Source organism: Hetaerina americana, unplaced genomic scaffold (genome assembly GCF_022747635.1).
Source record: "Hetaerina americana unplaced genomic scaffold, ioHetAmer1.1.p SCAF_4, whole genome shotgun sequence".
Taxonomy (NCBI): domain Eukaryota; kingdom Metazoa; phylum Arthropoda; class Insecta; order Odonata; family Calopterygidae; genus Hetaerina; species Hetaerina americana.
In genome coordinates, this window is record NW_027286985.1 from 81,969,536 (window position 1) to 81,985,745 (window position 16,210).

The following is a 16,210-nucleotide window of genomic DNA, read 5'->3' on the forward strand; positions in this document are numbered from 1 at the left end:
TAGACAATTATTTATGCCTTTATAAGTTGCAGATTGCAAGTGAGCATATTTAGTGATTGCAATGCTTCTTCATTAAAATGAAAATCATCCAATCCAATCCAAGTTCCAATCAAGGGGGTCAAGGGGATTCTTTTTCTTCGGGAAACTTCCAATTCAAAATATGTTCTGCCATTTAAGACTATATCAATCTGTTTATTATTAGGTGTCAAAGAACCATTGCCTACCTTTTATAATTAAATAAAGCAAAACAGACATTTTATGAATTCTGACATATGTAAACAAAATGGGATACATCAAATTATTTAAAAACTACCTTAATCCAATAAATAATGTTCCAAGCACAATGAGTCAACAAATCATTTCCATACAAAAGAAATCACAAAGAAGTGACTAATGTTTCCACTATTTTGCTTTAAGTAAGAAGCAATGGTATAAATTGAGCTCAAACTTTCATCTGCTGAGGCATTTACCTCTAATCGACTATATGAAGAAAAACAGAATGACATAATATGATGTTTTTATTACCAGTGCTTGAAGATTCTGCGTCATTTCCAGCTTCAGCATCAAGAGACAGGTTCTTTGCTAGCAGTTTGTGGTCATCCACATGAGTTATCCCAAACAATGACTGGCCCAAGAGATCATTCTGTGAAAAAGAAAATTTGTGGACGAAGATAAATAATTTTTCAATCCCTGATAAATCTCAAATGAGAATTATATTTTTATGATTAAAAGGGACTCTTGTGAATACTTCAGGAAGCATTTGAGATTCTCAACAAGCCTTTTGGCCAGAGGAATGATAGTTGCAATATAAGGTCATGCTACACACTGACTATGTTAATACCAAATATTCACTGATGGTGAAATTGTAGGGGGATAATACGAGGGTAAAATGTATAAGTTTTATGAGAGAATTTTTATTTATTAGTGATTGGAACAAGAGGCTAATTCAAATTATGCTACGCTTTAACCTGGACCAAAATAAGAATACAAAAAGCATTAATGAGAATAGGGTTACTCAGAATATCATGTTTTTTGTACATATAATCATTATTATTATCATAGGTAATCTATCCAAAAAAGTATAGAATGCATAAATGCCATATAATGATAATAGCAGCAGAAAAAAACAAATACATTGCTGTAATGAATTTTAAATATTTTTGAAAGCTACAGAAAATTGAAAGACATGGAAGCTCAGCTTGCAGAGACCTCGGCTACTGATCCAAGGGCCTGGGTTCAATATTCCAGGTCATTCCTTTGGACACCCTAAGTTTCACCTATACTGCGCAATTTTTCAGGAGGCAGATCGTTCTCAGAAACCACAGGTGGCATAGGGAAAGGAACTGCCTCCCCACACAGATATTTGAATTTCGCATGCTGTTAGGCTTAGTACTAGGTGAGCCCTGTCATCACCTATCAAACCAACCTTCAGGTAGATTACTATGTGGTAGTTTTTACAGAAAATCATTAGAAAAAATACAGGTAAACCAATGAAAATGGATTCCATAACTATATCCAGTGATTTTGGTTTCAAAACATTTTGTGTTTTGTTCCTAATATTTTTTAATTGGGTATAAACCTTTCATTGCAACAGGTAAGAAAGAGAGTCAATGCTCATTTCTCCCCAGTCATTTCAATCTGTTCTTTAATATTTATTGCATTATTTCATTTCTTTCTTTAAGTAATTAAATTCATAAAAATATCCTAGAATTGCAAGTAAAAAGCTACATTATCAAACCAATTTATTTTCCACAGCAACATTTTCAATTCTTAACCTTAAATATAGTCATGACATTAATTTATTGGGCATAGGGTCTGGAAAGGAAGCATGCTACAAAAGCCAGGTATTTTTCCCTTAAGGACAATATTAATTTAAATTTCAAATAATTCTTTTCAGCAGTTATTGTTCTAAATGTTAGCTGTGATGACTTCTGTGACAGAGAGCTCCAAAGAATTTGTTTGGTTTCTCCAGGGACAATTTTCTGTAACATACTACCAAACTTCCTTCAAGAAAATTATACATAAAGTTTTTGTAAATTTATAGCTTTCAAACCTCTATTATTGATTGATATACATTACTTAAAAGTAAGTAAGAGGTCAGATAATAAATAGAGAAAAAGTAGTAGTAATAGTAAAAAGTAAAAATGACAAAACAAAAAGCATTACGTTTATTATTCCTAAGCTTTTAGCAAGTTTTGAACACAAGCACATAAACAAATTGACTTGAGTTCAGCCTAACTGAATTATGTTAGTAGCGTCTGCATGCCAATCATGGGCACAAATGGGACCAAAGTAACTTCGACAATGACAAGAAGTATGAATACATATACATTTACATAATGACATACTTCACTATTCACAAACTTTTTTGCAAGCAAGACTATTGAAATTGACATATTCAATCAAGCTAGTTCCAAAAAAGGTTTCAAAGAGCTAGATAAACCCATGCAATGTCTTTGATAAAATTTCACAGTAGTAAGTACATATTGTGACAAAAATTCAATCTAGAAACCACTGTTATTCATTCTCACATACAATTTACCACTTCATTCCTTCAAATGCTACCATCGTAACTCACCTGGGTGTGGCCAAGTAGCTTCTCTACAGTGTGAGAGACAAAGACGATTTTTCCAGTACCCATCACAATAACCATAAAGCCATCCATATCCTATAAATGATAAAAATAAAATTAGATATAAAAACATGATTGTTTTTGGATAAATTTGTTCATTGGATCTGAAAAATTTCCAAAAAAATGAATTTCAGCAATAAATGCATCACTACTTAAAAGAGATCAACTCACTGCAACCAAGCATGTTTATAAATGATTATATATGACAAGATGCCTCATCAGATCCAGGTACATATTAATGAATTATTATTTAAGCATGTTTTTGATATATTAACATGAAAGATTTACTTGAATCCTAATTCTTATTGAATGCAACTGAAATTAATTTTACAAAGTTTTAATTTAATATTTTTATATTTACTCAGCTAACAATGAAATGTGGTGACTTAGGCCATTTTGAACTGTTTTTCACTACTTCTTGAAGTAAATCGGTTCTGCATGCTCAAAAAAAATTAAATTAAATGGAAGTGTACCTTACTAATGCACATAATTCCCAAAAGTTTTTTAAAGGAGGAGAATATTTTTTAAACAATTAAGTACAGCATTTGAAGTTACCCCAAACCACAGGGTGACTTTGGCCACATAAAATGTTTTCCTAATAACTGTAATAAAATAACATTTTGTTCAAATAATGCTAAAATGCAATATTTTGGACTTCATTATTTGTTTAGATTGTTTATATGTAAGGAGAGATTTTCAAAATAGCCACCACACAACACTTTTGCCACTTTATTCCTAAATTTCAAAAAGCAATATTATTCCACTCTGCTCACTCTAGCTACATATCAGAGACAACAAGTCATCCTTTTCGAAGGTCTATAGGTTGTTCTAGTTCATGAGCAACTTGTTTCTATGACTAAAAAAGCAGTGTCTTCAATTTCTGGGATTAAAAAATGTGTACTTCGAATTTTCGTCTTTCATTTAAGAAGAAACCCCAACAGAATCACTTTCTGGTGTAGATATTACTTTGCTCAAAACATAAGTCTCTTTCATTGTTCACAAACAGTACTAAAACAAAATCATCTGGTCTTACCTGGTGATTTTGTTTTAGCACAGTTTAACCATGACTACTTTGTATCTCTCCAGTCCTAGATTTTGAAGACCACTTTAAATTTACACCCACCACAGCATCTGTTGTACTTGACACTGCATTCCCACAACCTTCATTGGAGTTTGCTTCAATATCTCAAACACTGACACTTTTTCCTCAGTCCTTTTCTCTGGTATCTTTCTTCATGACTCTTTTTTTCTCAAGTATTTTATACATCCAATTTGCAGAATTTGGAAAAAAGATATTCATACAAGATTAATCAGATTCTTGATCTTCAGTACACTCATCAAAATTTGGAATTTTGTCTAGGACCTTTCTCAGATTGAAAGACAGTATCTCTGTAACTCTACTAACATGAATTGGATGTTGTCCTTAGGGAAAGATCCTTGGCTCAATTGCTGATTTCTGCATTTTTGGGAATTCACTTTTTGATAGATTGCAGCATTGCATTGAACTTGATTTGGTTTTTTTCCAGCCAAGCAATTTTAACCAAGTTGCATTAATAGGTCTGAATAATGCCACATCTAATGGCTGGCAAAGTTTCATTGAGTTTGAGAGAAAAATTACCAACTAAATATTAACCTTCTTATATAATTTTAAAACTTATACAAACAAATGCCTTCACAAAAAGTCTCCTAGAATACTTTAGGGTTGAGAAGGTGTTTCATTAGATGCAAATATGTCTTGACAGACCAACTCCAAAAAATTGCTGAGCGAAGTCATCTAGTTGTATTTATGTTGAAGCAAGCACCGAAAATTCATCCTTCAATTGAAGTAGGGTAGAGATACCTGCCTTACACTGCATGGGGCCAAAAATACTTTACTTGCAAAAGCAGCCATCATGACTTGTTTGTTCACTTTTGAAGTGTCTTTCATAACTTCTGAATGCTGTGTTTCCCCATTAACGATGATTTTGATTTTTCCAGAATCATCAACAAATTTAGATTGGTCAAAATTAATGACATTTTCAGGGGGAATCTGATCTAATGAAAAATTCTAAATTATTAAAAAAAATTAGCGCAAGACTTCTTTTCACACTCGCTTGGACCCATACAATTCCTGAACAATTGGTGTCCAAACACTTTAAAGTTACTTTTTTACAGCTCAAATAAGTTTTTACTAAAATTTTGATATCACCAACACTTATTGGAAAGCCCCAATCAGAGCAATTTAATAGCTTTTCCACAAGTTCTATCTCCTAAAGTACTGTTTGATCTCCAACTTGTTTCAGGTAATTTTCTGAGAGTGTATCTTGCTGAGTCCTCTTCAGAACCAGGTGTCGCTCCACTGTCCCTCCGATTTTCATTTACTCTCTCTTGACTTCATCTAATACTTTTCCAAGGTAATCTTCATCATAATTTAAATTTGATTGCCCACCATGGACTTACTGAGTACCCAGGCATGGCCAAAGTCACTCCACAATATTTCAATTTTTTCCTAAAACTCCAGAGTATCCCAATTCTGAGTGCAATATCTCATTTTTTTACAATCTGTTCATGAACAAACCAACTACATAATGACATCATCTTCTCTTACTTGACTTTGCTGAGATGAATGCCAGTCAAGATTTTGTGCACTTGTTTCAAGGATACATAAGTTTCAACTGAGCTCCTACATACAAATGTACAGTAACTATTGCAACAGGCAATGCTTGTTTGCCAGCAATATATCTTGAAGTATGCTTTAAGGGGGGGGTATAAATAGCTGATTCATAGTGGTTAAGATATTTTACTGCAGAGGTTTAATTTGAAGAGCGGAGCACACAGGGCCAAAGTCACCCCATGTCACTGAAGTCACCCCATCGTATGATATGCTACATTTCACATAACATATACAACTTTTCAGAGTTATCTTCTGCAACTTTCTGCATCTTATTCATGAATAATTTCTGTACCACTTTCAATGGTAAAAATGATGCCTGAAAGATGGAATGAAAAATGAGCTAAAAGAAGAGCCTATAGCATTTCAGCAATATCCCAATTTAAAACTTTTGGCTACAGCAACATATTGAAAAAATTTTCACTCAATTTAATTTTAATATACATGTGTTTCATTATGCCTTAGATTTTATGATGGCTGTGAGTCCAATCGGCCAATCGGGATACACCAATTCCCAAAAATTCCATCGTTAACTTGTGAAATTTATATCCTGACATATACCTGTAACTTAGGCTCATTAGACAATCCGTATTCATTGGTTGGATGAATATAATATAGATGATTGTACATTACCCAGTTTAAAATGATACCATTACACAGGCTACATTATTCTTAGAAAAAATATTCAAATAAAAACTTCAGTAAATCCAACCTTACCTCGGGAACTTTTTCGGAGAGATTGAAGGCTTTTAAGGCTTTGGGCAGAAAAGGACGCAATGTACCATCAGATGGATGGAGAGCTGCAAGAGAGAAAAGTTTACCAGGATTAGTGCATTTTCAAAATTATGAGCAAGTATGACAATAAAATTTCACCTAACAGGTATTAAATTCACCTGGATTAAACCTAGAACTTGATAACCCAATGAGGCACAAAATAAACATTATGAAAATTAATTACCAATAAACTCAATTTGCATTGTGAAATAAAAATTAAAAATGGTTGGTCTTGGTCTCTCAAACCTAATATTAATTATTAATATAAAATTATTAACCCCAATTTAGTAAGGAAAGGACCAAACAGAAGCGTACATTTAAGAATGAAATATCAGGAGGATAATTAAAACAAAAACCATAAATTATATTTCACATTGGATAGAAATTTTCTGAGCAGTAATTAGATAGAAAATTAGAATAGATTTAATTAATTACAAAAATAAATTCAGCAATTGATGAGGGTTTGTTACTGAAAATGTCTGAGGGACTAATATCATTGTTCACATGTTTTTTACTCAATGGTTTGACAGTTTAATTATCCACCCCTTATGGCCATAAATCCAGTAATTGGTTTAATTTAACGCAATTTTTTCCTTATGACAAGTCTTGTTATGCCTTAAGATTTCTTTACTTTCACATGAGTCATAATTTACTTCTAGTATCTAATTAATGGGTCTCAGTAGCTCTTCCATACACTTTACCACATTTAATGATCTCACAGTATTATCTCCATTTTTTTCTATATCCATGTCATTTCCGCCTTTGAAAATATATATCAAAACAATCTTCGATTCAGTCGGGCTTTTCTTCTGCCTCCTGACATGTACATCTATGATGAATTTCTGACTTTTGGGACCACAAATTTTGCAATTTATATGGAATTTCACCAGTTTTCTCCTCTTTCTATCCCCATCTTCCAATCACTGTTCTTCAATGTTTTCACTCCCTTTAGTTTTACAGCAACAGCAACTTTGATCACCATAGGGCTACTAGTTTTTCTCCTTCTTTAATTTTTTTATCAGTTATGCAATACAATTGTATACATCTACTTTCTCATCTTTGCAGTCCATTTCAGGAATGTACACCTATAACACTGTGGAGCTGGTTTTTATCCTTGCCATTACCATCCCTTTTTTGATCACAGGAATTTCTCCTCACTCAGATTATAGCACTCTTTTGGAACATTGAGCTCACTCTTGCATTTCTGTTTGTACATCAAGATGTGTGATACTTCAAATTCTCCTACTTCAGGCTATTCCATTTTGCTAGTGTTTATTTTCAACAAACCCTCAATGACATTACATGTCATTAATGAAAGAATGGCTGACAATGACTGTAAATCACACAAAACATTCTCATTTGCATCTAATACCTCATGTACTGGAGGAAAACCCAGCATTCGCATGGAAATTATTGTTTAATAATATTAATAAATTATGAGGGCAAATATTTCTGACATTTGTTGAAATGTACAGCAAAGCTGCAATCAAAAAGTATTCAGATATCATGTTGGAAATGTAATTAATTTGATGTAATGCTAAAAAGTTGTTCAGTCAGGTCAGTAGCTGACTTATCTATCCACTGGACTAGCACATACCCATCATTTAAAAAGATAATTATTTATACATACATTTTATATTTAAAATATTACACATAAAAAATCCTCCACAGTGCATAGAACAAATGATAAATACTTACTGCGATGCATTCGGAGGTATGTAGCGCTGAGGCGGAGGACGGAAGTCTTGTCGAGTCTTCTGGGAGATGAAGACACCATAGGTACTAATGTGGCCAACTCTCCGATGTAAGTGTTAAGTTTATCACGCCTCATCTTCTCTGCCAAGTTGCGCATAACCCTGCTCGAACTGCAAGGGAAGAATGACAGTAATCAAGTTTAAAGTCAAAGATTAGGTAAACTTAAATTGTTCTAATGCAAATTCACCAATTTCATAACCAAACTTTATTGTCTTAATGACTCAAGATAATTCACATTAAATTATTTTAATATTTAATTGAATATTGCGAGAATGATCTCATCAAATTTTCAGCATATCAGAATAACAAACACAGCATATCGGAATAACAAAACCCAATAATTGTATATAAAAATTCTTCGTATGCTTCATTAATTGCAGTTTAAACATTTCCAATAATATAAACTGTGAACTCATTTAACATGTGTTTTTGAAATCGAAATAACAAAAATATTGCCTCAACTTTAACAAATAGGTTGATCTGACAATACCCAGCACTCACGATGAAAATGAATCATAGTACCTTTATAGGATAACCATTTGTAACCTGATAGTGACATAAGAGTAACATAATCATTCATTTTACCATTCAAATCTTCAGTTCTGAATTATAAGACCACTAATGCAGAAAAATGCTGAGTTTCTAGAGATTAGACTCCAATTTTGCTATAAACAGTAACATAAATGTAATGAATCAACTTTCAAGCTTTGACATGAGTGCCTATCAGCTGCCTTTCACAACTGCAAAATTTCAGCCATTTTAAACAGAACATAGTAAATGAAATTCTTTTAAATATATTCACTTATTGTGGATTTTTATATTCTTCCTAATGATGGGAAACATGATCAATCATCAAATTGTGAACAGATGAAAAATGAATTAGATAACTGAAGCCACAAAAATCCATTATTTATCAATGAGAGACTTCTAGTAATTTGGAAAATTTCAAGATTAATTACAATGAGGGATCACATATTAAAGTATGCAGTTAAAGAATTTTTGGATCAGATCAACTTCTTAAGAGGAAAAAACCCTGTTCACTGTTGACTTTTTACATAACATTTGACAGCCCAAATCTTCTTGGATTTACATATGGGATGAACAGATGAGCAAATAATCAGATGAATTTTGGAACAACAATTGGAATTACAAATGTTGGCCCTTAAGCATAAGGGTGGCTACAATAAAGATAGCATCTTTATTTGGTGACCACGCAGGAATAGGCACCAAAATAAAAAAAACTAAGAATTCTAGTTCACATCTATTGAGTAACTTACAAGTCACCAACTTTTGAGTGGATTGGATGCCTCTTTTCCGAATATTTTTAAATAATGAATATTATATTCCCATTTGTCTCTAGTCCACAAGAATTCCAAAAAAGTGGGTGGATGCAAAGCTGGAATGTTTTCCAATTTCGTCCAAGACTGGTCAGTTCTGAAATCTGATCATTTGTGAGGCCCGTAAAACTTCGGTTGAGATTACACAAAGAATCTGATTCTAAACCTCATGGTCTTCCAATCCTTCTATGGACTTTTTGATCGCCTACAAACTGAAAAAGGTCTAAACTGAAATTGAACAGATCTACGATGGAATTTTTATGAAGTTTTCTTCCCCACAGAGTTGAGAAACGCTGCCCAACAGCCTTTTCACAATTTTTAGAAGAGATCGGACAAGAAATGGTTTTTTTTCTCATGACTGAATTTCCCAGGTCAGGCTAGCTATGAAGTCCTAGGCATGACTAGAGAATATTTGGCATACGCTATCACACGCTCACAGACAACAGATTGCGAGAATTATCATTTAACTCATAAAACCCTACCAAATTGGGAATCTGCGATTTAAAAATAAATTTAAATCTTGTTTCCTGATGAGCGAAATTGCACTCACTACAATTTTGACGCCGATTCCAAGCGGTCTTATAGCCATGCTATCTTACGATATTTCATTTCGTGCTAAGAGCTGCCACTCATTTCGCGATCGAAATGACGGCCAAATCAGTTTATGCGCACCCGTCATTCACATATGTTGAAATACATTAACCTACCTTCCTCTGCTTCCCCGAGACTTGAACTGGGTGGACAAGGTCCCATGATAATACCCGTCCAGGTATATATTAGAAAGAAGTGTCATGTGAGCAGTAAGCGATGCAGAAAGTGAGCTTTAAAAGAAAGTGTTACTAAACGGTGTGCACTCCAAGGCATACAGTACGTCAACTGGTTCGCGTGCGAACTGGTGATAGAGAACGATGTAAGGTTGACCGGAGTGCGACTGAGATGACCTTTAACATTGATACTTTGTTTTTTTTTACTTACAGCAATTCGCAAGCTTGATGAAAGCTTGTGAACCGCATAAATACCCTTGGAATTCTCGCAATACATGTGTTAATTAGCTTGACAATAAATTGAAATCCTGGGCATCGGCTGATTACGCTCCGCGGAGAAATAACTCTTCCTGCAATAGGTTAACAAACCTAGAACTAGCATGTAGCTCCCCACGAAACTCGATTGCTCCCTGCCTAAACTTCTTGAGGTCCTTCAATACTTTCAGCACTTAGACGTTCTTTAGAATGGTGACCTGCAATTTAACTAGCATGCGATAGTTACAGCTCACAAGGCAACGGGCATGCTGGTTTTTCCAAGTCTAGTTACTAAGACGTTAAGATAATTTGTTTTCTAAGATAGCACTACATTGCAGTTGCAGTCTATTTTTAAATATTGCTCAATTATTTGGTCCCTAAATCAAACTATTTACAATCCATTTTTGAGAGTTCCGCTCAAATTATGTAGACATGTGGATTACAAATGCCTAGCCACGGATTTTTGCGAATGATGGCGTGTTTATTATATTAAAAAGAATTTTTATTCTTTTGAAATATTTTATCTTTTATCGGCAGAAATACGTAACACAATCTCACATTCACCGCCCACAAGAAATCAATAGACCCTATTTCACTACAGGCTCCAGACGAAACGCAAAATTTACTTCCTCTTAAATATAAAAAATAGTAATAACTTTAAAATGTGTATAAATTTGACCTGGGACATTTAAGAGACTTTTTCTCATCAACTTTTTAATCACATATTTTTACCTTTCCTTTCTTTAGCGGGAGAGTGATTAGGGAGGGAGGAGGATCATTCTCCGCAATTTCTCCTACCTTATCATTACCAAAAAGGAAACATTTCTCACAACTCATTTATACAACATTATAGTCTTAATATAAAAATTTTATACTGCAGTGAACTTTTAAGCAGTATTATATTTTTGTTCTCGTTTATCAACAATTTCATTGAGTCCAGAAATCATCTCCTTAGGCTAAAACCATATTCATGCTCAACAGTTTCTAACAACATCGTGCCTGCACTCCACTAAGGATTGATTCCTCATTTCAGTAACTTCATATTTTTTAGTCCAATTGTTACAGCAAAGCGTAAATAATCTGTACGTTTAAAGGGACTTCGTCAACGATTTGTCAGCTTGAAGCAACATACAAAACCAGACGGCTGACCTGACCCTTACATTTTTTGTGTGGTTCTTGTCACACGAATTTTTTCTCATTTAATTTACTTTTATGATTTTTTACGTGATTATGTGATAAATTTTATTTTATCGCAAAATTTGAAAACCGTCCTTTACGAGGTGTCGAGAAATGGCTCGGGCTGTAAACAAAACTAGCTTATTTCTCATAACTCGTTTAGGGTCTTCCCATACCGTTTTCTCTTTCTTCCGACAAAGGTTTTAAGCAGCCTATTTTGTTTCACGACACATCCAATTAGTTTCCTTTCTCTCTAGCCAGTGCGCTCCTTATTTTGAGAAGGAATCACAATTAAAAAAAGTTAAGTACAGGGAAGATCCAACGGCGGCTCAAACGCTGTAATCTTCCATGGGTGACCGACTCCGCTACATTGACTAATTGCAAGAGCACCACTGGATCTTCGGAAGTGAACAACCTTGCAACGCGAAAAGAATGATTCCAAATAAAGACCGATATTCAACAGTTAAAAGCAACTATTTCCCCCACGAGTTGTTGTTTTCATCAATGGGTCAAGTGCACATTTCCAACTTTCGCACTTGAATTGCGTGCTTCGTTCATTTCTCCCTGCGATTTGATTCGCAAGTGGCGAATAAAAAATAGTCCCATATTACCGATTCAACTTCCATTGGAAATAAAAGCGTTTCAACGGAAAATTTATAAAAAGAGAGCGACGCTATAGGAAGCAGGCCGCATCGATTTCCACAGAGGTGAACCTTGAGGGCGACGGCCTTCCCATTCTTCCATTTAATACTCTCACAATATTTCTTTTATACATATTATCCTCCTCCACTCAGCTTTGTTTTCCCTCTCGACAAGTGAGAGTATTTCTGAAGGCGTAACCTTAACCTTAGGAGAATATTCACCTCGCCCGTGAAATCACACACAAACACAACTTAACGTGGAGGATAGTGAGGGTTCATGACCTTGGGGTCAAACAGTGCGCAGCTCGCTCGGTGCTAACCCAGAAGGCTTTTTTCACAGACCAAGGGCAGACTACCATTTTTATTCTATGACCTCGTCTTCGCTTAACTTCAAATTCGTCCTCATTGCACATCCGAAGCATGACTCCAATTTAAAATTAAAAAAACCCGAGCAGTCTTGCTTCAGCGATACTGGACGAAATCCGGTTTAAATCAATTTCGATTACAGGCTCGCTTGTGATAAATAATCCATGCGAGGTCCAAAATACGCTAATTGGATTTGAATGATTAACGGGGTGCGGTCCCATACAATTTAGACTAATGCAACGACGCCCAGCCAAGTTCAAGCGAACCTTCCTACTTCCCCTCTCGGGAGTATTCAAGTCCTTGCAACTAAAACAGTTTATTGTACAAGGTCTTGACGGTTATCGATAAAGCTTCAAAATAGCAAACTGACGTGCATTCCTCGATAACATATATAGCCTTATTTTCTTTATGACTCAAGTAATGGTTACATTAGATCACTTATTAGTTGCGAAACTGTGATTGTGGTGGGGGATGGGACGGGAAAAAATGTAACGGGGGCATCAGATAAGATCCACTGCGCAATGACCCAAAGAATTACCCTATCAGGACCTCTGAAAACATAAATCGACTCATGCATGCGTGTACACCGTATTCCTTCGATTCATGGCTGCCAACCCGACAAAGGGGGGGGGAGGGTGGTTGCGGAAGGGGGTGATTGAATGTTCTGTACCCACTGGGAACAAAGAGAAAAATGATTGAACACGCGACCACGCGCGAGAGAAAGGGGATGCACTTGTTTTCATTTCGATTTTTTTTAAGCAGAAGAGATAAGGGGGTTTAAAGGTTTGAAATTTGATGGCATTTTAGGTGATCGATAAGCAATTAAATATTTCCACACATGACTGGGTGTTACCAACTGCCACAACGTTTGTCGATGCCCGAGATGAACATATTTATTCATATTTACATTTAATGCAGACACTTTCCCACTAGGCAATTAAGTTAATTAAGGGTCACTGAAAAGGGTATTAAGGTGATGAGTATATGGCATGGATCAATCTGATGGTTGCTGCACATATTTATTACTAGAATGTTAATGTTCAATGTGTCGTAATCATAAAATGAAAGTTGATTCATTTCTTTCTTTATTCTCTCCTTCATTCGAGCACAAGTAGTTTGAAGAAAAACGGAGGCCGCACAACCAGGTGGGGGATACCTGCCAATTAACTACTGATATAAATCAAAGGAAGTGGAACTTTATCAAGGGAAGTACGGACGAGAAAGAATATAAATTACATATATTATTTGCCCAAAGAACTCACGTGAAGTCGGCAAGCGAGCAAAACTTTACTTATAATCGAAAGCCATTTAGCAAACTGACTTTAAACGCGCGCGCACAGATATTAAATACATTACAATAGCGCGAAGCGTACCTCTACGTACCTCCCATTGTAAAACGAACGCCGGATTAAGCAAAGCTATTTTTGGAAACTGCGTATGATCCACTTAATAGTCCTCTGGTCATATCGACTTACTTCACCGAAGGGGGTCGAATATGATTACTGGTTACCAGGAACCTTCAAGCGAAACTTAAATGTCTCCGGTCGATTTTAAAGATAATTCTTGTAAGCCGACACATCAGCGGATTCGGGAAAAAGAATTCTGGGAGGAAGAAAAATTTGTTAAGCCTTGTTTATGCGAATACGAATTTTATATTAAACATTTTTCTCCACACACGCGATATTGCGAAATATTTCATACTGTCGATTATAAAGTCGCGTTTGAAAATTGACCTCGTTAAGATGAAATAAATGTTAAAATGAAAACTCTAGTAACTTGTAGCAAAAAAAGGAAATTTTTGATCAATTGTTTCGTGCACTTGTTCAAACTACTCCATTTTGAAATGAATTCCTCCAGCTGGAGCTTCTATTGGCCTCATACGAAGGTGACATGATGGAAAACTTGAGTATAGAAACGCTTAGTTCATTTTTGGTCCACTCGCAAACGTTAATCCAACCCACCAGGTTATAGTATGAACGAAACTCAGCGGGGCATGGATTTCATGATGTTACGGGTGGACTTTCAAGTGACGCCTACTCCACTGCCAGCCCACACCACAGTTTAAAGCGAGATGTGACACGACCTTTAGCATCGCTGAGAGAGATATTTTCCCCGATGAAGGGAATCGAATCACAGTGAATATGGGAGATCTTAAAAAAATTCAACGTTATAACAGACAAAAGCACCGTTGGACGTGCAAGTGGCTACTATCAGATGCCTTTGTGCCAACGTGTTAAAAAAAATTCAGAGGGACACAACGTTTTCATTCCCAAATTTGAGCCTGGATCGCAAAATAATAAAGTGCAAATAAACTTGAAATCAACAATCAAACTGTGATGGCAACCAAGAGGTGTTCACAATTAAATTAATCTTTTCTAATGTCACCTCTAAAATTTATCTGAAGTGACTGAAAATTTGTGTATATTTAGGAGGTTAACTATATAACATTGGGTTGGCACGTATTACTTCACTCTCTCCCATTTTTTCCGTTTAAGCTTATTGTGCCCAGAACGTCATCACCAGCGAACACCTTGCCGCAGTGAACCGCGAACGAAATTTGAGTTCTAAAAGGCTTGTACTAGAGAAGCTCGTTTCTAATTGTCTCGAACTAATATCATGTTCATTCGGACTCGACCGAATCCTAACGCTTATGCCTTCCGTTATTTAACCCAGGTCTCAATTTAGGTTGTTCCAATTAACAAGAGTTAACTTCACGCCGAGTCTATGCCAACTTTGATTTAACGCCAATGTTTTTACGTGAATGTATTGGCCTTCGGCGGCAGCAGTCGTTGCTCCCGAACGTCCCTCATCTGCCGGCAACTTTCTGTTGACGCGTGCGTCGGAAGTATCTACTCGGCGTGAAGCAGTCCAGACGTGCATTTCCGGTGGAAACATTGTGATCGGATTGTGTTTCTCGCAAGCAGCATCGTCTTCTCGGAAAGACAAATGCAGTCGCAAGCAACCCGTCCGTGGATGGTCAGCGAGGAACGCATGGGCCGAGTACACTTGGGGCCCGAAGATTCAAGGGGCGTGCGTAAAAAATGGAACCGAAGCAGCGGCCGTCAACCTTGTTTCTCTTCCTCCGACTAGGAAAAAATATACCGCGCAATTTTCAATTCCCCATGCATGAAAGGCATTCGTCATCACAATTGTCCTTCACCGTATACATGCAAGTTGTGGACGAATAAGAAAAACTAATTCATAGCAAGATGGACTCTCGTGGAACATCACAAGAATCACCTTTTGTCTAACACCACTGAAATATTCGGCTTATTGCACTGATGAAGTTCATCCTCGAAATATCTATTCTACGTGGAATCAATAATCTCCCTTACTTTTTTGCTGTTAGTTTTCAATTTTGGTTTTGTGAGGAGACGAAGAAATAGTCGGGCAAATAATAAAGGCAGAGACTTTTGCGCTTTATGTAGAAGACTGTTATTCCCTCCTGACAGGTTGCAGCCATAGTAATAGATGCAAAAACTTATTAGCTCCGTAATGCCCCAAGTTCAAGTCAGTTTTCCTGAGTAAACGCATTTTAACTGCCTTGAATTCTTTCAAATGGAATTTGTAATCAAAATACAAAATTGGATAGGGATTTAAAATCAAAAGATGGTGGTATTATCTATTAAACACATGTTGAACATGAGTTTAATAAAATATTTTAATCTGCCTAGAATGAGAAAAAAATGGATTATTTTTGTTTCCAATCCATAATTTCTCTCACCAATTCGATTTTTTCGTTTGCGTGATGGAATTAGAGCTGTTTATCAATTTAATAAAACCTTAATTGATTTGGTCACAGTTTCTCTCAGTCGTATCCATGAGAAAAGCGTTGTCATGTCCGTTGTATTTCACTGAAA

At 35.7% G+C, this 16,210-nt stretch overlaps 1 protein-coding gene across 1 annotated transcript in view; it reads right to left on the reverse strand.

Annotated features, from left to right (window-relative positions):
- The window catches only part of LOC139692636 (aryl hydrocarbon receptor nuclear translocator homolog), a 275,406-nt gene that overhangs the window by 19,155 nt on the left and 240,041 nt on the right, over positions 1-16,210 (reverse strand). The window contains exons 2-5 of the mRNA XM_071590937.1: positions 7,755-7,921; positions 6,000-6,082; positions 2,579-2,668; positions 526-643 (exon numbers count right to left, since the gene is read on the reverse strand). Coding sequence (XP_071447038.1) covers positions 526-643; positions 2,579-2,668; positions 6,000-6,082; positions 7,755-7,921 — 458 coding nt within the window. The remainder of the gene's footprint in view (positions 1-525; positions 644-2,578; positions 2,669-5,999; positions 6,083-7,754; positions 7,922-16,210) is intronic.